The sequence below is a fragment of the Cydia pomonella genome, chromosome 4, assembly GCF_033807575.1.
Source record: "Cydia pomonella isolate Wapato2018A chromosome 4, ilCydPomo1, whole genome shotgun sequence".
In the NCBI taxonomy this organism is placed as follows: Eukaryota; Metazoa; Arthropoda; class Insecta; order Lepidoptera; family Tortricidae; genus Cydia; species Cydia pomonella.
The window spans coordinates 20,354,867-20,380,694 of record NC_084706.1 but is presented as its reverse complement, the minus strand read 5'-3'; the positions used below and the strand labels follow the sequence as shown (position 1 = coordinate 20,380,694).

The 25,828-nt window shown below is 36.5% G+C and overlaps 2 protein-coding genes across 2 annotated transcripts; one reads left to right on the top strand and one right to left on the bottom strand.

Annotated features, from left to right (window-relative positions):
* Positions 1–1,335: 1,335 nt before the first annotated feature.
* On the top strand, positions 1,336–22,277 carry LOC133517496 (cholecystokinin receptor-like). The gene is made up of 9 exons (XM_061850831.1): positions 1,336–1,791; positions 3,439–3,553; positions 9,331–9,531; positions 11,977–12,258; positions 17,900–17,979; positions 18,237–18,467; positions 19,808–19,879; positions 21,183–21,355; positions 21,968–22,277. Exons 1-9 carry the CDS (start codon positions 1,540–1,542, stop codon positions 22,119–22,121), a joined length of 1,560 nt encoding a protein of 519 aa, XP_061706815.1. The 5' UTR covers positions 1,336–1,539; the 3' UTR covers positions 22,122–22,277.
* Positions 22,278–22,543: 266 nt separating this feature from the next.
* Positions 22,544–23,897, bottom strand: LOC133517495 (uncharacterized). Its single transcript, XM_061850830.1, has 2 exons — positions 22,796–23,897; positions 22,544–22,551 (listed from the first exon to the last, which is right to left on the bottom strand). Exons 1-2 carry the CDS (start codon positions 23,895–23,897, stop codon positions 22,544–22,546), a joined length of 1,110 nt encoding a protein of 369 aa, XP_061706814.1.
* Between the last annotated feature and the right edge of the window lie 1,931 nt (positions 23,898–25,828).

The following is a 25,828-nucleotide window of genomic DNA, read 5'->3' as shown; positions in this document are numbered from 1 at the left end:
ACTGACTTATTTGCTAGCGTGAACGTAACTTATTTTCTATGCATCTCGCTTGTACTGGCATATTAGTGCGAGCGAGATGTACAGAAAGTATGTTACGCAGAAATTAGCGAATATTTATTTATTTAAACTTTATTGCACAAAAGAAAACTTATCGTAAAAAAGACGGACTTAATGCCAAAAGGCATTGTCTACCATTCAACCAAAGCAGAGGGATTGTGGGTGGTGCTACTAATCACAAAAGCTAATCTAAAATTTAACATACATAAAATTTTATATGTCAGTGTCAAACTCGTAGTAAAGCTACAGGAGGCCAAAATATTGAACGTACACCGATATCAGAACGATATCTGAATGGTGTCTTTTAGTTATCGTGCATCTCGCTCGCACTAATACACGAACAAGTACGAGCGAAATGCACGATAACTAAATGACATCTTGCATTTAGATATTATTCTAATGCCAACAAACGTAGAGACGGCCAGGCTGGTATACTTTAGTTACTTCCATAGCGTTATGTCGTATGGAACTCTGTTGTGGGGAGAAGCTGTTAATTCCATCTATGGGCTGGGCGCTCGAGTATCCTTAAGAGAAATATAAAGAAGCTAACATTAAGAGCTGCTTGTTACGTAAGATGTACTATAATGTCAATGATGCCTTTAAGCCAGTAGTGATCTTGATAATAAGATAAAAATTTAAGAGGGAAGAATAACTTTGCGATGCTAATCGAACGTATGTACATTTTTGATGAAATTTTCATTTCGGGAGAATCGCAAAACTATTCTTCCCTCTTAAGTTATAGTCGTTTTGTTTTATTGTTTCCGATTTTTTTCTGTGAAAATGGTTATAGGGTCCAGTAGGACTGACACAAGAGACCATCATGTTCACGCTTGATTGTATTGTTTTAGTTAATTTTAGTGTTGGACACTTAGAGATATACGCCTCCAAGATTTTATTATATTTTACTTTGTATAAAATTTTAGTTTATTTTTAATTGATACTTAGTGATCTTTAAATCTCTAAGTCATCCTCCTTACATATATTAATTTGTTGGGTGTATATGGTGCTATGCCGTCTTTAATAAAACATACTAGCACAAATGTTGTATCTCACTGTTTTTTTTTTTCTCACTGAATAAAACTGGAGAGAGGTTTTTGTAAAAGAACTTGGTCGCCGACTTAGGCATAGGGGCTGTGATCCACGCTCCGGGTCATATCTGGTGCAGGGGATTTCATTGGCTATTACAACGTTGAAACGCTGCACGCTGCTGGCATAATGGGAACTTTTGGATCGGATGCAATTCGGGGTGGTTCTTTTAAATAAAAATGATTGTGTTTTTAAAATGACGAAGCCTGTTGCGGATAGCTTTATTGTTTGTGTGCAATGACGACTGTTGCTGATTTATGGTTGTACCCTCCTGACGAAGCCTGTGTTGCGGATATGAATTTGTCATTATTTTATTAATGCTTGATTTTGATTAAATAAATAATTATTAACAAAAAAATATATGCCTGTTTGTTTGTCTGCAGATAATTTACAAATATGGAGTCAACAAGCCTGACGTACAGTCACCTCTACGAGCTGCCAACCGCCACAACGGCCTTAGACCTCGCCCGCAACGATACAGGCAACGCTACGCGTAACGCGCCGGGGAACGCGTACGAATGGCGCTTCATACTGCCGCCATATGTCCTCATTTTCATGCTGTCCATATCTGGGAACTGTCTGGTGATAGCGACGCTGGCTTATAATAAGACGATGAGAACGGTCACCAACGTATTCTTGCTTAATTTGGTAAGTTCTATTAGACAGCGGCAAAATAAGATGTAAGTATAACTATATTGAGACTGTTTTTTAAATTCTTGGATAATCTAGGTATTTTTTTACAATAATGCCTATTTTTACTAGTATTAGTTACTATTTATTAATAGTTCGGTTTCATCAAAATAATGTACTACATACTCAACAATGTATGTTGATGCAAGTCTCGCAAATTCTTCTAGGTACAGTAGTGATGCAACGAATAATACCCTTTTTTACGAATACGAATAGTAGTTATGATTAAAGTGCAGCGGTACACTATTATATACACTAGTATAGCTACCAACTGCCAATATATAAGTTTGTAATATACAATTTTCGGATATTTTCCTTCTTATAGTCAACATTCCTTTTTGTCTAAATTCATGTGAAAAAAAACCAGCAATAATCAACGCACGACCCATAATTCGATAGCTCTTGTAAAATAACTTTTGTATTTGTAAAAGAGTAAATTCTCTCCAAGTATCGAAATGAAATATATATTAAATAAATCGCGTCAAGACTATCAACCTAACAGTCTTAATTAATGTGTATAGAATAAGTCAAGAATATTATATGTACAATATTACAGAGATTAATACATTAGGAATGGAGATGTAAAAGGCCCCCACGGTCTGAGAATGAGAATATTACCTATTAGTAAGATTTGGAGGCTCTCCGAGTGTCAAAGGAATTAAAAAAGGAGTGTTAAAAATACATGATTCGCGTCAAGAGACTGTTAAGCAAACAATCAAGTTTTTAGGGTTCCGTACCCAAAAGGTACAAAGGGAACCCTTATGGTGCGACTCTGTCCGTCCATCTGTATGTCTGTTTATCTGTCACATCGCCAAATATCTCAAGAACAACTTAATTATTTAAATTTTTAAGTTTATTTATTTCAAAAGACAACAATGGTCCATAATGGTTAGTAACATTTAAGGTTTAAAACTAATCGCTATCTAAAGCTATCGATTAGAAATTTAGAATAGTTATGAACATTGGAGGATTTAACAACTAGAGCTGCCTTTAAGACCTTTACCCCTCTGTCAAAAAGCTCGGCCAATGGTCATATGTATTAAATGGACTGACGTTAATCTGACATGGCTATTTTTACGTTACGTACAAATAGCCATACATTTGATGTGCCCCTTCCCGCAAAAATTACAGACAAGGCGCCTCCAGTTGTTATATCCTCCAAGTTATGAACAACGCTAACTCAGACTCATCGGGAGTATTATTTTTTAATCTTTTTTTATTTACTATGGGAAATGCCCAACATGAAGAGGAGACAAAATTTCAAAGTCTAATGATTGGGGCAAGTGGGATATCAATTGAAAGATCTCAAATTGTACATTCCAAAACATTTTTTCTTTTTTCTTCATAGAGAAAAAAAATAATTCAGTTTGCAATTTAACCACCTTTACGTGTGTTTTACGCTTGAAATTTCTATGAGATTACATTAAATACAATTTTTTGAAAAAAGTTGTATAAATACTCGTAAATATCTGTGCTCATCTCACAAATAAATGCCCTTACGCGGATTCGAAATTTCGAACCCAGGACCATTGGCTCCATAGGCTGGGTCACTACCCACTAGGCCAGGTCGTCAAACCTTATTAACCTTTCAACATTACTTCGCAGGCCATATCAGACTTCATGCTGGGAGTCTTCTGTGTGCCGTTCACGCTTATTGGACAGATTTACCGGAGATTCCTCTTCGGACCAGTTCTATGCAAGATAATACCCTTTTTTCAAGGTGAGTTTCTGTTTATTTATGTATTTTATTGCTGTGCCCGTGGTTTCGTCTGCATGGGCATATCTCTGTATTTCATTTTAGATTAGATAGAATTACTAGAACGTAGATTAGATTACTGATTTAGCAAAATTTTCTTGTCTTTTTTGGTTGCGTCACATTCGATATGAAAAGTAGAGTGTTTAACTCGGGTGAAAGGCACCATTTCATCAGTTGGTCATCAATCTACTATAAGCCGTGCCAATAGTCCCTTGTTTATTGGGTGCGTAGCCAACGTGCCAATCGTTATCGTACTGTCGCATTAATATGGATGAGTGATAGAGAGAGATGACTACAATTACACGAACTGCATAAAAATAGTTTAAAAGTAAAAAAAACAACGTGTTGCACTCCGGGAGTGCCGGCAGAAGTGGAAACTTGAATATTAACGTTGTGCATCTTTGATATTTTGGAATGATTAGGGAATAATTTAGCAGGAATTGCTTTAATTATTAGTATAAAAACTAAGGGCAAAGTTTATAAGACGGCTGTCCGTCCAGCACTAATGTACGGCTCCGAGTGTTGGACAGTCAAAAAGTCACACGAGCAAAAGTGCCATGTAAACAAGATGAAAATGTTGAGATGGGCGGGGGGTGTGACTCGAATGGATAAAGTTCGGAACGAGTATATACGGGGAAACTTTAAAGTCGCACCAATCACCAAAAAACTCACCGAAAAACGTCTTAGGTGGTACGGCCACGTGAACAGGCGTAGTGATAATCATGTCGTCAGGGTCGCATTAAAAATTCCGGAACGTAAGAGAGGCCCAGGCCGCCGTCCGTTGACCTGGTGGTCAAACATAGAAAGAAACCTCAATCGATCCCAGATGTCAAAAGAGACAACCCAAAACAGAGTAACATGGCGCAGAAGAGTGAGGAGACCCGACCCCAAATAAAGGGAACAGGGAAAGAAGAAGAAGAATAAGAGTGGTAAAATACAAAACCTATTCAAGTTTTCACTTCTGCCGGCATCGGCACTCCCGGAGTGCAACCCGTTGTACCCGGCGCGGTGTAGGAGAGGAAGTATACCCCTCTCTTTCGCCGCGCGGCAGTCTGCTGGCTTCAATGACATTGTAACAGTTTTTCGATCAGGTCACGTGTCCGTCTTACGAATTTTCAATCTGACGTATCTGTTAGTCACGTGACCTGTCGCAAGTTTAACATTTTTTCCCCATCACAAAAAGTGCACAGCGCCATTAAAGAAATTTCACTTAATTTTTATTTTTTATTTTATGAAAATTATAAATTATAGCCAAGCCATGTATTTTGACTAAGGTGTAGAGTTTGTGAAGCTACCGTCACATGGGCGTAAGGTGAAAAAATTATTCACTATTCATTATTTTATCATACAATAGTTCTAGTAGTAACGAAACGGCCAAGCCATATATTTTAACCAAGGTGCACTTGTGTAGAGTTAGAAGCTTGGTTCTACAAGAGATCTGATAACTTTTTTACAGTTATGGCTTCGTCTTGGCAACATTTTACATGAAAATGTTTTTGTTGGGATTATAATTTTCCATTCCCTAATTTAAAGACCCCAACCCTTTCAATGAGTGATTTACTATTAAAAATCCTGAAATACGTATCTGGGGGCATCTTTTATACAATCTACTTTCTTTACTGATTCCCCATATAAACTTCAACCCCCTTTTCCCCGTACCGCCCTTTTCCTCCCCTTTTCACCCCGTCGGGGTGATTTGGGGGTTGAAAACTATTCAATATCCTTCTCCATAACGAAAACCTTTTACCTACCAAATTTCAACTAAATCGGTTTGCCTCCTCTTTTTTGGTACGGACGGCTAAAGAATGGAATGCGCTCCCGCCATCTGTATTCCCTGATAAATATGACCTCGGTCTCTTTAAAGCAAGAGTGAATAGGCTACTATACTGAACCGGTGAGCTCCATCTTAGGCCCTGTCTTCACTTTCCATCAGGTGCGACTAGATCCAATCGCCGATCAGCTTTAATAAAAAAAAAAAACATAGTTCTTTAACTTAACCATGACCTTAATTTAATTAATAAACTAAAATTCAGACTTTATTAACTTTTTAACAAAATTTAACTGCCAGCAATGTACAGCGCAGTAAATTTACAAGTAAGTGCCAATGACAGCCCTTCATACTTTGTTTATTGCGACGTTTATTTCAAGAGTTAGCGATACCAGTATTACTGCACTCAAGATAACTACGGCAAATTATAGGCACTTCTCTTATTGATAAACACTTTATTACCAACTAAATGAAACTTAAATACAAATCCCACATTTTAATGTTTTTTTTTTTTGTAAATATTACATTATTGCAGAGGCCGGGAAATGGCAATTCGTGGATGAGTTTCGATTTTGTCGGACGACGCGTAGCGGATTCCGACAAAGAAGACGAATCCATGAATTGCTGTTCCTGCCGAGGCCTACTTATATAGTACTTTTCTCCAAACATGCGAGGAAATCAGGTTAAATAATCATAATTTAAACATGAACTATCACTAAAATCGAACCTTCACATCAAAAACGTCAAAATAAATTTCCCTCTTTAATTATTTTTTAAAAGTTAAAGGCACAACTATTCTGCCATTCAATATTCGCTCATTCAATATAACTGTGCAATATAAGCTGTATTTGCACGCATGAGATCCTTGAAAAAATATAAAAATTATATAGTCTTTGATTTTATTGAGCAGTATTCACACGATCATACACGTCGGTCTTACACGACCCTATCCTATAGCTTGAAATGATGCTCACCGGGTCGTGTAGACGCGGCCCACAGCTATATTAATTGGCTGTATGCGTTTTTCTTAGTGGATACATGTTTTTAAAAAGTAAAAAACAATACAGTAATAACTTTCCCGTTCGCTAAAACACGACAATAATGGTTTGTATTTTTTTAATTTGTGTTTGACCATAACGAATAACTTCCCGTACTATTTTTGCTACAATAAGGTGAACATTTCCGAGTATATTGGAGAAAAACCAATTGACAACCAGTAACGAGTCTTATTAACAAATCCCTGGGGAGTAATTTTAGCGCCTTGAAAAAACTTGAAGCCACAATTTTGTTCCTAGTACCGAGCAGTACGAGTACTTGACGTTGGTACCTGTATGAAGTACTCTAGAATCCTTTTTTCAACTTGCACTGGTACGATCCCGTTCACGGCCCTTTCAGACTGACCAATCGCCCATTGGCCTATTCTCACGAACTTGCCGCGGTTATCAATCGAGCATTGTGTGGATGTCGTCGTCGTCACGTCAATTTGGGAAGCGTTTCTGATAAAGTCTTAAGCCTTGAGCTGCATTTCCACGTGTTTCAACTACTCTCGGGCATCGTATCGTAAGCCACTCGTAAGCCATTTTAAAGAAAATCAAATACCAGTTTTGGTAATTTTTTGGTTTGTTTTGACAACCCGACGTCAACACTTGAAATCATCATGTCAATGTTTATAAAAACTGTTTAATTAATGTATTAAAACCTCCATACATGAACATAATGATAAAGACGACAATAATTTTGTGACAGTTGTCTCAGTTTTTTACCTCCGTACCACGACATGCCTTGTACCAAGTGCATTAACGATATGAGTAACGACAATTACATAGTACGCCCACTACATTGACTGTCCGGATTTCAGACATTTAATTGAGCAGTTAATTCACATTATTATGAATTGCTAATACACGCAAACAATTGCTAATAGATCGTTTTTTATCAGTTTTAATAAATGCCCGTATGACGGTAACACACTGTAGGTATAATATTCCATTCATAATTAATTCATTTGACATGTAAACCTTTAAAAGTTAACTAAACATGCGTAAATAAATATATGCTCACTACTCCATTCCATTAGTAATTAATATAATTGACGAAATTGGCTTGCATAGAAATGTATGACGAATGTAATTAATGTTATGCTCGCCTAGATTAATTAGATTTCGCATTAATAGCGGTAAACAAGAATTTACGGACGCGTATAAATTTAATCGTGGCTTAATTAATGCGACTTAGTAATTCCTGTACCGCCCGTGGCAAATTGTAATGTTGTATAATCAATACAAATAAAACCTATCTATCTATAATTGTATACGTAATTATTAGCCCTCAGTTTGACTTCTGATCCTTATGTTGGTGTTCCTGAGCTAAGAAATTGGAGCAAGCCCCTTAAATTTCGCCCTTACAGTTACTTATACATTCGCCGTTAATAAAAAACACCGTTGTCACAAATCGGACTTCAAACAGTGACTCTAGCTTTTAGCGTATATTTGATAAACTTAGTCGTACTACCGATTTGAATTGTGAGAAATGAAGATCTGTAGTAGAGCTAAGATGGTCAGTTCTTTATCATTTGTCGCCATGCCTGTCACGTTCTAACAAGTATGTAAGCGCGAAAGTGACGAGCATATTTAGTGACAAGTGATAAAAATGGAACCATGCTGCCACCGCTGGCCTACCGTAAACCACGTTCGACCTGTTGCTCCCCTGTCACACTTAGATACAAATATATAAGGACGACAGAGAGGCAAGACGACGAACGTGGTTCACGGTAGGCCCTCTGCTCCGATAAATAGATCCAACTTACCTCGTTTGGTCCAAATTTGTTTTCTTCACAATGATTTTCAAATTTTAATGCAATTTTAATTTTCTTGGAATATGTGGCAATTTGTTGATTTAAGCAGATTTTATAAAATAAATAAAATAAAAATAAATATTATAGGACATTATTACACAAATTGACTAAGTCCCACGGCTCAATAAGGATGCCGTTCAACCAGAGATGTGCTATGCTTAGGCACCCTTAGGCTTGTGTTGCGGGCACTTATAGACAACGATATATAAAATATAACCTACATAATTATTTATAAATACATAGAAAACTTCCATGAATCAGGAACAAATATCCATGCTCATCACACGAATAAATGCCCTTAGCTTGATTTGAACCCGGGAACATCGGCTTCATACGCAGGGTCACTAGGCCAGACAGGTCGTCAATATATTTTTCTGCCCTCCGAGAGGAAAGCGTCAATTTTGCTCCCGCTGCGCTTAACAAAGTTGCCGCTTTCCGCCTCCGTCTAAGTAAGGATAAGCTCATATATCTGTTTATGACATTTATTTTTGTTTAATAGTAAACAACAGTTGCCACGTAACAACATTACAAATAAAAAGAGGTATCTAAGACAAACTTGATAAGTATTATTGCACCATTTTGAGACCAAATATTCCATGGTTTCTTAGAAATGGTTCCTTAGAAATGAACATAAAACATAACGCACAACCCTTGAAACAATTATTTTCATTTCTTTTTTTAAACAAAATATATATAGTTTTAAAACAAAATATATCAATATAAAGGTCGTTAAACCTAATTCAAAATCTTCAAATTCACCGAAATCGATCAGGATAGAGCCTGTGCGGAAAGAGAAAGAGTCGTGGAATGTATGGGGTCCAATTAAATGACTCTTCTCTTCCCAAACAGACTCTAGTGCAATGCCGCTAAGAGCTAGAATCACTTGACTCCAATTCATAAAAAATATTTTTTCGACAGCGAATGTATGAGAATTATAAGGAGGAAATTCTAGGGACTGGTCGGGGTAACGGCGTAAGCTTGGCAAGATCAGGTTTCTAGAAGCCTGGGAAAACTACTACAAGGATCAGAAATTCAGAAGTCAAATTGTGGTCTAATAATAATGCATACGACACTGTTCTAGAGGTCCTGGTCTAAAAACCAGTAATATCATTGTTTCAGCCGTGTCGGTGTCCGTTGACGTATGGACGCTGGTCGCCATTTCCCTAGAAAGATACTTCGCTATCTGCCGACCTCTTAAGTCCCGCAAATGGCAGACGCAGTCCCACGCCTATAAGATGATCGCCCTCGTGTGGCTTCTGTCCCTCGTGCTGAACTTCCCAATACTCATCGTTTCTACCTTACAGCCCATGAGAGAAACTGGTAAGACATCTAATATATAAATAAACCGTGGGATGGTAAAACCCGAGTGATTTAAAGGTGTATTCTTAATAGCATTTAGCGTTGTTTTCTGAAATCGGTCTTGTTTTAGAGATAATGACAATTCTTACGAAAATTTGTTTCGCCTTTTTGGCTGCAAGCTGCAACGCTGCCAATATGTGACTTGGTTTGGATATACTGACAGACATCAAAGCTTTAAAGTATACTCGTAATTTTTTCTGTAAATAAAAAATACTTAACTTATTCGTTGTAATGTTTTTTTTTAAATAAAATAACGTGTTGTGTGCAAAAAATTTAAAAATTTTTTTGACCAAATCTCATTTAATATTTTTTGTTCCTTATGAACTCAGGAATACGTGGTTAAAATCTGTCGGGTTTTACCAGCCTACGATGTATAATGATGCATATATCTACATAAAAAAATGCATGCAATTTACGATAGATAGATTACTCTTTATTGGTACACCTCAGTAAAAGATACAAGGAAATTAAGGGAGGAAGGGATTATATTCAAAACTTTTTTTTTCCATACAGTTTTAACATAAGTAGAGAGCGAACACGAAGTACAGGTAGGCAGCAGCGCTCAGCCATATATACCGTAATGTCTGGTTTACCGTGAATCTCGACTAATTATACCGCCCTATTGGGAGCGTGCACGACTGTCACGCAACCTAGTGTCCGCAAGTCTAGGGGAAAACGTCAATTCACTACATCTTATAAAACTACTCCAAAACTAAAAACTACTGAACGGATTTTCATACGACTTTCATCTATCAATAGAGTGATTCTTGAGGAAGGCTTAAGTATATAACTTGTTAAGGTTTTGTGTAAATTGTTTGAAATATAACGATGTTGTCGGAAAAAATCACGCTGGCTAGGAGCTTTAATCGAAAACGCTGCCTAATCCGTTTGAGCTATAACAACACAATGTATGGTGGGGTTGTTTCTCATTCATAGGTCTACAAAAAAGTCCGCGATGTTAAATGTCTATCTTTTAAGGATAACTTACTATATCCATTCTTAACTTTTAGAAAAAGATCACGTAATATGTGGCATTTGCAAAGCTATTTACATGGATACATTATTAACAATTATCAAAATAAATACGTTAGTTATATTAAGCATTTCATACAGATTACATTGGTCCCTTACACCATTAAATTTAAATGAATATTTCAGAAGTAATCGTAAATCAAAGTTTCATTTCGAGCCATATAATTGTACGAAATGTTAAAGACGCTATCCGCAGTTAGTTCAAATTTTTACCACCTTATGCGCTGGGATCGCTTTACTTACCCCCACCATGCACTTCGCACGGTCCCAATTTTTTTCTTTGACGGACGGGACGGGTTGTTTGACTAGGTTATTGTATTTGTGTCTTTCTTCAAGTTTAGTTTTAATTGAATGTAGTTTATAGTCCATTTCAATGATTTTTTATTAGCATATTTTTTACATTTAAGTGTGAAAACTATTTTTTTTGTTTCGCGGAGTGCAAGTTACGGTTTCATTCTAATATTTATTGTGCTTTTACTAGTTTAAATAAGTATATAAATATTTTTAATTTGTGCCCATAAATTGGCTTCCGCTCTAATTTTAAAGGATCCGATAAGAATCACTTTCGTAAAAACCAAAGTCTGCAAAAATAGTTGGTATTAACTTACCAAAGCGGACCCTGGGCCCCAAAGCGCTAAGATTAAGAAGACATTTAAAAAAAAATTATCTAACCTGATAAAAGTAGGATTAGAACCTACTACTCTGGATTACCGATCAAACGTGCTACCAATTACAACAGACCATTCGTCCTTCACAACAAATTCAATATTGTAAAAGTGACACTTCACTAGCGATCACTTTGATTAAACGATTTAGGGCATCAATCAATCACTATGGTCTATGTGTTTAATATTGATTTACCTTATAGCAGTAGGATATATTTGGCTTTTTTAGTCGCATGCCACTCTCAAAAAACCCCACAGTCCCCACACGTCATCGGGTTGATTTGTTTTGAGCACTTATGTTTGTGGGAACCTACCGATCTAAAAAAAAATATTAAGTATTTAATTTTAGGCGCGAATTGAGAAACATTTTATCGGACAACCCTCTACTTACATGTAATTTTTTTTTTTTCACTTTGCCGGTGGCAAACAAGCATACGACCCACCTGATGGTAAGCAGTTTCCGTAGCCTATGTACGCCTGCAACTCCAGAGGAGTTACATGCGCATTGCCGACCCTACCTATGTAATAATGTGTATTTTGATGTTTTTAATGACATTAATTATTTACGATTATTACTGAGAGAATTGTTATTCTATATTTTATGATTTATTGGCGATCTGTGAGGAACTGGTATAATTTTGACTTTGTTACAAAGTTATAGTGTAAGTTTAATCGTGACATAAATAAATCTAAATCTGATTGTCCATAGCCTACTACAAGTGCCGGGAGGTTTGGCCAAACCTCGAGCTGGAGAGGGCCTTCAGCTTGGGTTTAGACGTGGCGCTACTGATCATCCCTATCTTCGTAATGGTGTTCGCTTACTCGCTCATCGTCACCAAGCTCTGGAGGGGAATGCAGCATGAAATTAAGCACAACTACAGGTGGCAACGGCAGCGTAAGTACCGAGCGCTTTTTTGTGTTCTGTCGTCATTTTTATACCCGTGCTTTTTTTTGGTCTCGTTGGAAGATCAACGCAGGAAGCCAGAATCATGCTGAGATGAATCCATTTTTAACCGAGTTCAAGATTTCAAAAGGAGGAGGTTTTCAATTAGGTAGTATTTTTTTAATGTTTGTATAAACTAATTTTGAAAATTACTTTTTTATTGAATTTATATAGACATACAGATTGGTCCCGTTTTTACCAAAACTCAGTTCTATTGATGGGATCCATGAGTCATTGAGGGAACTCTTCAAATGTTAAAGGCATACATATAGTGATTTCTGTATTTTCATGAACAAATCAAGCATTTACATTTAAAAAGGTACAATCGATGAAGTGGAACTGCTGATGCTGATCAGAATGGAACTCTTCAACGACGCATAGTTCCCGCATGGGGATTTGTTTTTTTTTTCTTTTTGATGGTAGAATCTATGAGGAAACGAGGAACCTCCTCAAATGTTAAAGGCATACATATAGTGATTTTGTATTTTTGCATAATATTAACATTACTATACTTTTTACAGGAAAATGTAATCAGACCTCTATCACGGTAACTTTTTTTAATTAAAATATAAAAACATTTCCGAATTCAGTTTCCAATTGACCCAACTTTACGTGTGTTGACAACACTTAAAATTGCTATGAGATTATATTAAAGACACACTTTTTTCAAATAAAAGAACAATTTTTGAAATCGGTTTACATGAAAGATAATTATCCTCGAATAACCAACATACGTGCATTACATTGCGCAAATTAGTTAGATAATATGCCGATAGATGGCGCTCTATACAATTATACTTAGTACAGGTACTTCTAATCACAAGTCTTTCGCCTTTATAGTTATACGAGATAATTTGAATTTTGTATGGAATCCTCCGTGTGCGAGTAAAACGAACTCGCACTTGACTGTTTTTTTTTTTATATTTCAAGAGAATAAAACGAAATCATTTCGACTGACATTAGAATAGAGGTCAAACCAAATAGATTTTTGTCTAAGGTAACACATTTCGATGATTTTACTAGACAATATTTATGATAACATTTTTACAGATAAGAAATTTGATGTACCAATAGTATTTTATACAATCGTAATATATGTAATAGAGTCTGTAACGAAAAACGATGAAAGACGACCGGTTTGGCCTAGTGGGTAGTGACCCTGCCTACGAAGCTGATGGTCCCGGGTACAAATCTTGGTAAGGGCAATTTATTCGTGTGATGAGCATGGATATTTGTTGCTGAGTAATGGGTGTTTTCTATGTATTTATAAATATTTTTATATTATATATATCGTTGTCTAAGTACCCTCAACACAAGCCTTATTGAGCTTACTGTGGGAATTGACTAACAATTTGTGTAATAATGTCCTATAATATTTATTTAATTAATTATACCTTTTATCACTCCTACTTACATATGACATAAATTTATTATTTTGACACCTAAAATGTCGAAATCCGTAAAATATGCTGTAGGCGTGCCAAGGAATTACACAAACACTTATGTACGAAAAACAGCCTCCGGCAGTAATAAGGAAAGAGAGCCTTTGACATTATATAGTTAGCAAAGTTTAATATTGTTTGAATTTATGAGGTTAAAACACAAATTAATGTAGTAACTTTGTTGTTTCTGTTCGTTAGGAGTTTAAGAGCATTAACACAGTTGATGTAGGTTGATGTTGTGTAGGTTGTTGTATTTAGGACAAATAACGGGCTGGCTTAAAGTATTGAGAAGTTTTATTTTAGAATACACAAAAAAGACCATAAGCTATTCGTTTTTAGGGTTCCGTAGTCAACTAGGAACCCTTATAGTTTCGCCATGTCCGTCTGTCTGTCTGTCTGTCTGTCTGTCTGTCCGAGGCTTTGCTCCGTGGTCGTTAGTGCTAGAAAGCTGAAATTTGGCATGGATATATAAATCAATAAAGTCGTACAATAAAATCTAAAAATTTTTTTTTTTTTAGGGTACGTCCCCTACACGTAAAGTGGGGGTAAAAATTTTTTTTCGCTTCAACCCTAGAGTGTGGGGTATCGTTGGAAAGGTCTTTCAAAACTAATAGGGGTTTTCAAGAAACATTTTTTGATAAAGTGAAAGAGAGATCAAGGAAAGAGAGCCTTTGACATTATATAGTTAGCAAAGTTTAATATTGTTTGAATTTATGAGGTTAAAACACAAATTAATGTAGTAACTTTGTTGTTTCTGTTCGTTAGGAGTTTAAGAGCATTAACACAGTTGATGTAGGTTGATGTTGTGTAGGTTGTTGTATTTAGGACAAATAACGGGCTGGCTTAAAGTATTGAGAAGTTTTATTTTAGAATACACAAAAAAGACCATAAGCTATTAGTTTCAGAGATAATTGGCCCAGAAAAAAAAAAAATGTGTCCCCCCCCTCTAACTTTTGAACCATAGGTCCAAAAAATATGAAAAAAATCTTAAAAGAAGAGCTTAAGAAGAAGAGTAGAGCTTAAGGGTCTCCCCAAACCAGTCGACGCGGAGTCGGCTTTCGCCGAGTGTTTTACACCACACTATTCGCATTTAGCCGATCGACCGTCTCCGCGGTTGGACACCTGCGTTTAGCAGTCTCATCCTCCTTGCGGCCGTAGAGACGCCCGATCGCCTGCGACTTGCTATCGCAACAGTTGTAAAGCGACGGTCGGCTCTCCCGTGCTCCGTCCTGCCGTCGAGACGTCAGACAGCACACGTACAGCCGTTGAGTCCGACGAACAGATGTAGGACAGCGGGTGATCGGCAATCGTAAATCTCATTTTTGGAGACTGGTTGTTAGTAACAACCTGAGTTTGAAATTGAACAGACCTGTAAGATTATTTTCCTTGGTAATTGTTACATATTATATAATAACCTGTGATGATGGATATTTTACGTAGACGGGCATGGAAAAAAAGGCTTCCCAGCATTTTTATCGTAGCCTACTTGTTGGAAGAGCTAGAACAGCAGCAAAAGCGGAGGCGACCGTGGGTTGATTCTTTGTGGCAATATAGATTAAGTGAAGGTGAATTTAATTTACGATATCCTCGTTTGAGACTCGATCCAAAAATGGAATGACCGCAACAAAATTTGACTTCTTATTGGATTTGCTAAGACGAACACTTCAAAAACAGAACACAAAATTAATGTGGGTAATAATTCAAATGAACAAATACAAACGCATCAGTAGCTACTTCGGCCGTCATCGGCTCTGTTCGGCCGTCGTCAGCTATGTTCGGCCGTCGAAGACGCTGAACGGCTTCCGCCAGCTCTGACCGGTCCTTATCGTAGGCACTCGGCCGTGATCGGAGCCGTTCAATTCTTTCCGGCACCGTACGGCGGTATAAGGAGATTTATGAATGCGAACGTGTGCGGTAGGCTGCAAACAGCGTCGTACGAATGCGAACAGCTTTACGGCAAAACGCCGTTTTCCCGTCGAAAGACGTCGTTTCGCGTGGGCCGAGCCGATTTACGACTTATTCGCTCTTATTGCGTTGACATAAAGCTTTTTCCGTACGCGATTTGCCGAAACGGCGTCGACTAGTTTGGGGAGACCCTAAGTACGGAACCCTACACTGAGCGTGGCCCGACATGCTCTTGGCCAGTTTATTAGATTATATAATGACAAACTGGAGCATAATTGACATTATAAGCAAACACAATAATACCTATAACATGAAGTCCACCTTAAATTTTTTGTAGTGTTTTCTGACCGTCCGCATAATGCTTTGGACAACGTTTTGGTCAATATTCACAACTGTCTTTATATCATTAATTTTAATTATTTCGGCATATTAGCTTCTCGTCCATTAAAAACCATCGTTCACAATATTATTCCACTGAAAATCACCCACAGATCCGCAATTCCGCCATCAGCGCTTTAGGAACGTTCGGAGAGTTGCATGATTTGGTAAAAATGTATTTGACTAATTTTAGGCGCTTTTGGCAAAAGTACTAAATGATTCCATACTTCCGAATGTCCTTAAGGCTCAAAGGAAGGTTTTTGAGCAATTTTAAGTACATTTATATGTTGATATCCAGAGAGGAAAATGAGGACTACGTTTGTAAGAAAAGGCGATTTCGCGTGGGTCCTCCACTTTCGTTAAAAGAAGTAAACTTTAATAAACTCCAAAAATTAAATTAATTAATTAATTAATTAAATATTTGGGGACAATCATACACAGATCAATTTAGCCTCAAAGTAAATCTTCATGATAAAAATGCATACCCTGACCGGGATTCGAACCCCAGACCTACTGCTTCATAGGCCGGGTCAATACCGACTAGGCTAGGAGGCCGTTAAAAATCATCCATGTATTAAGTATAATGTAAATGCAATAAATGACTTTTAGACAAATAAAATAATCACCCAGAACATCATTGTGTCACCACCAAAACCGTTGGCACCAAAATCATCATCACATATACTAAAAAAACTATTTTATTTATTTATTATTATCATCGATTAATTAATGAATAAAAAGATAATCATATAAATAATATTATCATAGACAATTTATAAAGTGTTACATTAGGTAATGTTGTGCCAAAGGTACTTTCGGTCGAATAATACACGAGCACGATAAACACTAATTTGCAAAATTATTCGATAAGCAACTATTGCTTTTCAGTCCAGCAGTCAAAAGCAAAGGGTGCTGTACATATTCGTGAACGGAATATTCCGTTGACAAATTTGTTCACATACACTCGCGTTCAAACGGGTAATACGGGTCAATGACGAAAACGTCTGTAAGTTTCAAATTAATAGTGATACTTGCATGAAAATAACTCTATATAAAAGAGAATTTAATATCGTATTAAATGCAATATGGTATTTTACATGGTAACTGGAAAAAGTTATAATTAAAATAAAACTTTAATTACTTAGGTACTAAATTCAAATCACGCTTGTTTAACTTTTGCTTGTTTACTCACTTTTGTTTTCAATCTGTCAAAGCAAAAAAAAAAGCCGGCATTGTTATCTTTCATGGTTATTATTGAATTACTATCATGTCGCTACACACAGCTTAAATTGTAAATGGTTATTTTGAGGAAGTTGGCATCAATTGCATGAACTGGCTCTCGAGAAGCCTGGACTTAAATCCGATTTATCATGTATGGGATGAGCTTGGGAGGCATGTAAGAATTCGAAACCTCGCCCCAGCTACACTTAGAGACCTAAATCATGCGTTAGTGGAAGAAAGGACCAAAATTCCGCAACATCGCATAAGAAACTTAATAAACAGCATACTTGGGCATGCCCAATAGTCTGGAATCTGTTAGAAAAGCCGTGGAGGCAATACGTAGTATTACATCAGCTTAAAGTTTTTTTTGTGTTGTAGGTGAGATGCCAACCGTTAATTTTTCTATGTGTAATTTAACGATGTTTTGTTTCCTATGTAATTTTAATAAAATATGAATAACGTTTAAAATCTTTAGTATTATTTTATTAACAATACGATATTCTATATACTATATATTTCACTCACGCCCCTAGTTTTATTATTTTAGGAGATATTCTGGTTTTTTGTACTAACCCGTATTCTTTGTCCGTGGGTGTAGCCACATTATATTGTATAGCTCTTCCTATAGGACCAACACCGAAATCAGACCCCATGTTTAAAACAACCAATTTCTTCGCGAACAACGCAAAAGGATTGCAGAAATATCCTGTACATTTATGACCTTAATGAAGTTTTTGTTGCAGTATCTGATAAATTGACTGACCGGGACACAGGAAGTAACTCAACTGAAACCTGCTGCAAAAACGGGCCAGATGAAAAAAAGGTACGATAATTCTTTTCGGTTATTTTAAATACCACGTATTCCTGTTTGTATCAATATCGGTATAGGTGTGATTTAGAATCAACAATTTTCTGGCACAAATAATTCAATTTCGTTCCATAACTTTTTGTACTGGCCTCCTTAAGGTGTAGCTTTCGAGCTTTAGCGATTGACATGTTAGGCTTAAGCTGATCCGTTTAGATTCGCTAGTCACGCATAGAAAGTGTTATTTCATACTCAGTGAACAAAGTTTTGTACAGAGCACTAAAATTTGTCATCTACCTAGCCTATTCTGTTGGATACTTCACTTAAGATTCGTATTTCAGTTGGAACTGCAGCTTATTAGAATTCCAGATAATTATGCCTATTTTCAGGATTCGAATACGAACTTGGTGAAAGAGTCGACGCTCGACACGAGCACAACGGACTTAGACTTCAGACACGCCGTCCGGTCTACACACACTGAAAAAAGCATTGAGGCTAAAAGAAAAGTAAGTTCAAAAATTATATATAAGTAAGTAGGTACGTACATATTATTTAAATCAGAATCACACAATAGTTATTTACGATACAAGTCCGATCCGAAGAAAATAAGAAAAAAAATAGGACAGAAAGGAGTGTTTCAAAACGACACGAGTTGCGAATTACCTATTCTCACGTGTATCGGACAACGTTTTACAGTACATAATTATTAATTATGGATCTTTAAAGTTTCGAAATATGCACGCAAAGTGCTCATTCCCGCACCCATGCGGGAAAGCACCATATGTACTGTAAAATTAATTTATGCTTGAGTTGTGCGACTAGTTACAATAATATACACGAGTAAACTCAGGAACATTTTTTTTTATACTACGTGGGTGGCAAACAAGCATACGGCCCGCCTGATGGTAAGCAGTCTCCGTAGCCTATTTACGCCTGCAACTCCAGAGGAGTTACATGCGGGTTGCCGACCCATACCCGCCCCCCACCCCCTCGTTGAGCTCTGGTAACCTTACTCATCGGCAGGAACACAACACTATGAGTAGAGTTTAGTGTTATTTGGCTGCGGTTTTCTGTAAGGTAGAGGTACTTCCCCAGTTGGGCTCTGCTCAAGATCTGGAATGACATCCACTGTCTGTGCCCTACCACACAAAGCGAGATGACATTCACAATGCCCATACCTCTCTCTTGGATGTAGTATATTCACGATAAATAGAAATAAATGTCCTTACAAGGATTAGAACTCGGGACTTTCAGCTTCGTAGGCACGGTGACTACCGACTAGACAAGATTTTAAAATTTCTCAAGTAGCATAATTTTATGTGTTTTTTTTTTTTGGTGCATCTTCTTGTCCTGTGTACGAGTATGTGTGTTTTATGTAATAAATGTCCTTTCTTTCTTTCTTATTTCTTTTTTAATTTTATCTGTATTATAAAATGTTAATGTTATGATTTAATTTTTTAATGTACTTACTAACAAGTAGCGATAATGACATGGTACTAACAATATTTTATGGAATTTTAATATTCTGAAATAAAGATTTTTGTTTCTATTACACTGATATTAATAATGTATTAACTTGATAAACTATTCGTGGTATCCAACGAATAAAAATAGAATGAATTTATGTTTTATTAAAATCCATAGCAGGTGCATTTTATTAAGCGATCTACAACCTATTATGCAGCTAATTATAAAAATATTGTTAAGAATATCTAAACGATAAATATTAACGTTATGTTTTAAATTGGCTTTTAATTTCTCTTGCACCTAACTAAATGTTATTTAGCTTAGACAAGACGGATTCCACTACATTATCAATTACAATAGGTAGTTTTCTTCTTTTCAGGTAATAAGAATGCTTTTTGTTATAATATTGGAGTTCTTTATCTGCTGGACACCACTTCATGTAATAAATACAGTAAGTAGTATATTTATATGTTACCGGAAATGTATGTAATCCGACAATGTCCCGTGTGTAAATCCAATATGGGCGATAAATTAAACCAGATATAGAATTTATAGGTGTAATATTTAATTAAGAAGTTTTCTAAGTTAAAAGTTACAACTCAAGTTATTTTTTTTTAATGTACCGAGAAACAATGTACTGCAAACATTACGAAACATAACATGATATGATATTACGAGGTACGAGCTTTTAAAAATAAGTTTACTGTCAACTCTTGTTGGCAGTTACTGTAAAAACCTCGGATCTCGTAGCTTGTGTGTTGCTTTACATTGCGGGGCGAATGACTTTTGTAAGGTTAATATTTTCATTGTATTTCTAAGCAGAATTTATATCAATATACTGCTTAGATCCTTTGCTAATCACCGTTTTAATATTCAACCGTATTGTTTTTTTTATGATAGAGGAGGCAAAGGAGCAGACGGATCACCTGATTAAATTTACACACTGTATACAATTCTTAGTAAATGTAGTAGTGTATTATAAAATCTTTAATATTTATTATTATTAAAATGACGTAAATTTTGTTAATGTAACAAAATATACTTTAATGTTTGTTTTTTTTCTATCGTCCGAAGTTCATCCACTTATATATAATGGGTAACGCGAGGCACTTAGATAATGATCTCATTCTCAACTTCAACTAAGAAGTGGCACAGAAACCAAATTCCTTAAACTATTACATTTATGCCAAAAATGCTTTACATTATTTTGGAAAAAAGCTGATACTTTTACTGCTGGATCAATTTCTATCAAACATACCGTACAGTCAGCATTAGAAGTAGCACATCAAATAACGCTTCATAAGTATCTACCATTCTGTAACCGCTTATCAAAAAGTGATGTCTTTAATGTAGAACAACTAAAACCGTAAAAGATATACTTTTGAACGTGAATTTTAGAGATTTATCTATATTTGGAAAAGTTATCCAGGATGCCACATACTTTTGGCGCGTTGTTTCATCCGCTACTATTGATGCTGACTGTACGACCGCCAGGAAACCTGTTTTCACGTTACATACGCATCGAAATTGATCCATCCGTTGGAAAGCTATGATGCCACACACAGACACACAAACAGAAATTAGCGTCAAACATATACCACCCCTCTTTTTGCGTCCCGATTTGAACAATAAGATACGTCAAAAATTTCCTAAAGATACGATATGGATTGGATATGTCTGTGTCAAAAGTAACGTTTTTATTTTATTTAAAGAAGAAAATATTCAGATTTGTAATGCAATTTTGTTTGTTCTAGATCTACCTATACTACCCACAGGAATTATACAATAACATTGGCTCCAAAGGCATCACATCCCTGCAACTGTTGGCGTTCTGCTCATCGTTTAGCAACCCTATAACATACTGCTTCATGAATCGCAGGTTCCGCCAGGCTTTCATCTGCCTCATCAAGAATTGCAGACTATTTAAGTAAGTAATCTACAGACATCGGATTCTAATTAGGGGCAAAATGTTATGTCACTTAACGGCTCGATTCGAATAATGATTAAAACACGTTTAAGATCTGTAAAAGATCGATAACTGAACGACATGTCAAAATTGACGTTTATTTCGATTCCGTTGTGATCCCAATAAGACCTATCTACGATATTTCTAACGTCAAAGTGACATTGGTTGCCCGAATCAAGCTGCTTCTGTCAATTATACGACATACAAACGATATCTAAATGAGAACTTATCTAAACCAGAACTTATCGTTATCGTATCTCATTCTTCAAATCGGGCCGTTTGTCAAGTTCCCATCTAAATATATCGTTACTGCAGTGCTTCAGGGATGTTCGCCGTGGAACGAACTGATGACTTCTTAGCCATCAGGCGTAAGCGAAGAGCGTCTCTGTTGTGCCGGGTGCAGGGCAGTCACAACATCATACTCAAGGTCATAGCTGACAGGGTGGATTTTACCTTCCTAAAGTTTTGGGTTCAATTAATAATAAATAAATAATGTAGTATCTAACATGTCCATCGCTAAAGCTCGAAAGCTACATAAATAATTGGTATGGTTAAATATACAGAATATTGCAGGAATTGCTTCGATAAGAAGCCGGAGTGCAAGCAGGCAACACCTCCACCTTCCAGCCAGGAGCAAGTCACGGCTTGCGTGGTCCGTGGTGGCAGTCACACTGCACGCTCAGGTATTTATAATATTCCTTATTTAAGGGTAGGCAGGAGAGTTTAGGGACCGATTTCTCGATATTATTAGTCCACGAACTGTGAAGTAGTATGAGTTAACATGGCTACACACTAGTAATATATATATATATATATACATATATATATATATATATATATATATATATATTTTTTTTTTTTTTTTTTTTTTTTTTTTTTTTTTTTTTTTTTTTTTTTCGAAATGACCTCCAACGGAATCGGAGTCTCTTTTTACAGATCTCATTCATGCCAGTTCTCTCTAATTTGCTTCTCGCACTTTCTTTCTGCATACTTGGTCTTTCTTTCATACATCTTCTATTATACTTTCTGCGGATGGGATGCCCGCCTATTTCTAAACTACGTAAGACTTTTTCATTTTCTTTATTGCTTTCCAAGGGGGAAAATAAGGTACGCTTACACTTTCTTGTACAGGTTTCTGGTTTTCATTTCTTACCATGCTACACATATTTTTGTACTTATAATCTATTACAGTTACTATACTTATTTCTTTTTCTTTTGTTTTTACATCGTTTTATACTTATATTCTATTACAATTTTGGTCACGCCGTTTATATAATTATATATAAATTTGTGTACCATTACGCTACTTATTTTGTTTATTTACTCTTAAGGCTATACTTTTACAAAAGTCCAGAAATTTATCTCTTATTTTTACATCTTCTATTATATTCTTTAATTTACCTTTTTCAATTTTTATGCCTAATTCTATTTCTTTTTCCAGGCGCTCTCTGCCGAACACAGGGCAGTCAGTGATTACATGCAGTATACTTTCTGAGACGCTAGGATCACACACACAGGCCGGACTATCTTTACATTTAAATCTGTGGAGGTATTCGGAGAATCCTCCATGCCCTGTCAGTATTTGGACTAGAATCGGATCTTGTTTTATTTTCCTTATTGTCTTGTATGCTTCCAAAGCAGAGGGGAAGAACACTTTTGTTGTTGTCGCTGTGTTCGTCTCTTTGTATCGCTTGTCCCATTCTTCTAAGGTCTCCCTACGGTTTATTTTCTTTATATAAGAGACTGGGCAGAGGTCATAATGCGGTTTTCTCTTTAACGTGAGGGCTGCTTCTTTTGATAGCATATCTGCTCGTTCGTTACCTGCTGTTCCCACATGAGCTTTTACCCAGAACAACTTTGTTTCTTTGCCTTGTTCCTCTGCTTTAGCTAGGTTCTTGCGTATTTCCATCACCACCGGATTAAAGGAGTTCAGGTTCCCAATGATCTCCAATGCGGATCTTGAATCACTGTATATGCCAAAGTCCTTCTTGGGACTCTTTAGCACATACTCTGTCGCCTTTAGCACCGCCAGCATTTCAGCCTGGAACACTGTGCAATAATTCTCGAGCTTAAATTTTTGGGCTTTTGTTTCGGCTCCACTATTCCAGCAGGATAGCGATGCACCCACTTTACCCTCGATTTTGCTCCCATCCGTGAACAGTTGGTTTTCCATTGGTTCCATTCCTTCTTCGTTTTCCAGGAGCTGAAAACTGAGTCTCTTGCTCTCCGCTGGGTGTGTTGCTGAGGTATAGGGTACCTTCGGTTCCAACTGCCTATCCCCTATATGTGGCTGTGGTCTACCTCTTTTGGCTTCATATAAGGATGCCGCCTCTTGTATTCTCAGATCCAAGGGCAGCAATCCAGACAGTAGTAGTGCCGAATTTAGGGAGACAGTTTTATATGCTTTGCATATTTTCTGGGCAAAACCTCGCTGCACTGCATCCAGTTGCTTTCGAACTCCCAGCTTTTTTGCTGCCGGTGCCCAAGCTCCCGCTGCATACATTATTATCAGTTCTACCACCGCAATGTAGATAGTTCTGACTATCTCCGGCCCCAGTCCCCAGTGTATTTTGGCCGCTCTGGCTAATTGTTTGTACAGGCCTAATGCCTTTCGACAGACTTGCGACACGTGGGTGTTGAAGGTGAGTTTATCGTCCACTGTCAGACCAAGGACTTTGATAGGACACACTACACACTACAGGACAAGGACACACTAGTAATATTAGACTAATACCGGTCGAGAAGTGGGTCCTAGGTGACACTAAAACATATCAATAGCCTAATGGGCAAGTCTTTGTCATCAGGGTAGGTGTCAATGATACTTAAGTTGTACATCAGAACTGGTTATTGATAATCTAGGGTGAGTGAACAGTTCTCAACCCCCGACATTTTTCTCGTTAAAAATAATACAACAATAGTCGACACTTGTAAAGGACCCATACAAATTAGTTATTTAGATAACCGTTTGTTAACCGTATACATAATATATTTCTTTTCATTGAATACATTCCACCGTTCGGAAATTCCTTCCCTTAGGTATTCCTCGCAATTATTTCACCGTATGTTTGGACAAAATCATTATATATGCCTCGGCAGAAATTGTAATTCGTTGCTTCGTCTTCTTTGTCAGACTCAGTTCACTCCTTTCACTACGTCCAACAAAATCGAAATTCATCCACGAATTGTCGCTTCCCGGCCTCTGCATTATTGAACATTTTGCTATTTAATATTGCTTTTGACGACCGGTCTTATCTAGTGGGTAGTGAAGGGTCACTCCATGGGTTGGGGCCTATGAAGCCGAAGGTCCTAGGTTCGAATCCTGGTAAGGGCATTTATTTGTGTGTTACTTGTTGGGCAGATATTTGTTCGTGAGTCATGGATGTTTTCTATGCATTTAAGTATTTGTATATATATATATATATATATATCGTTGTCTGAGTATTCTACCCATAGCTCGGTTAGTCGTCTTGTTGTATCATGTAATAAAATTCTTATTATGTATAACTAGGGATTTTTCGTAGACTTAAGTTCCTTTCATAGACTTGTTCTCTTAGAAGATATAGGGTTAAAAACTGACTATGGTAAACGATATACTAAGTATGTGGCTGGCATATAAAGCCTTTGCCTGGTAAAGAATACAATTACACTAAAATAAATAAGTACAATTACTCAAACAGGCAATGGGATTACCGTATCTCATTTTTTTTTCTGAGTTATAGGAACATATTCGACTTTTGTAAAATGATGTACATTTTGTACAAGACGTTAAATACGGTTGCAAATCTATACAAAGTACTTAATAAAACACGCTTGTTCTTCGCGGCCTAGTAAAGGGTTAAAAAGGTTTGTGTTCGACTTAAAGAGATTGTGGTTAGTTTTAAATTATTTTGAATTATATGAGGTACAAATCAGTAAACAATTCTTACTGCAGAGGTAATTCCAAAAAAAACGTAAAATCATAGTCATATTGTATTAACCATAATTATGGACTTCGAGATATAAAATTAAACGTCATTCAATTAAACGTCAATTATTTCGAGATACAGAGGTCAAAATTATTTTTCGAATTATGGAGGTAAAAGTTCTATTAGATTATCGTAATAGCACAATCGGAATAACCAAATTAAAATTTGATTGACATTATTTTTAAACATAAACAAAAATATTAAATTAGAAACGTCAGTATTTTAAAAGTAAACCTACATGGTTCGTATGAATTAGTGAAAAAAATTAAAAAATAAACTATATCTCCCTAGGCAGTTATAGCGTTTTTCTCACAATCCATAACTCCTCGGGAATAATATAGGTGTTTGTCCTTTAGTACACGCATGAAACGATCTTTTTCGAGTAAGTGTGATGAAAAGTGTTAAACGTTGTATGGGCTGCTAGTGCCACATATTCGGTTGTTGGTTTAATGATAACGCAATATTGCCG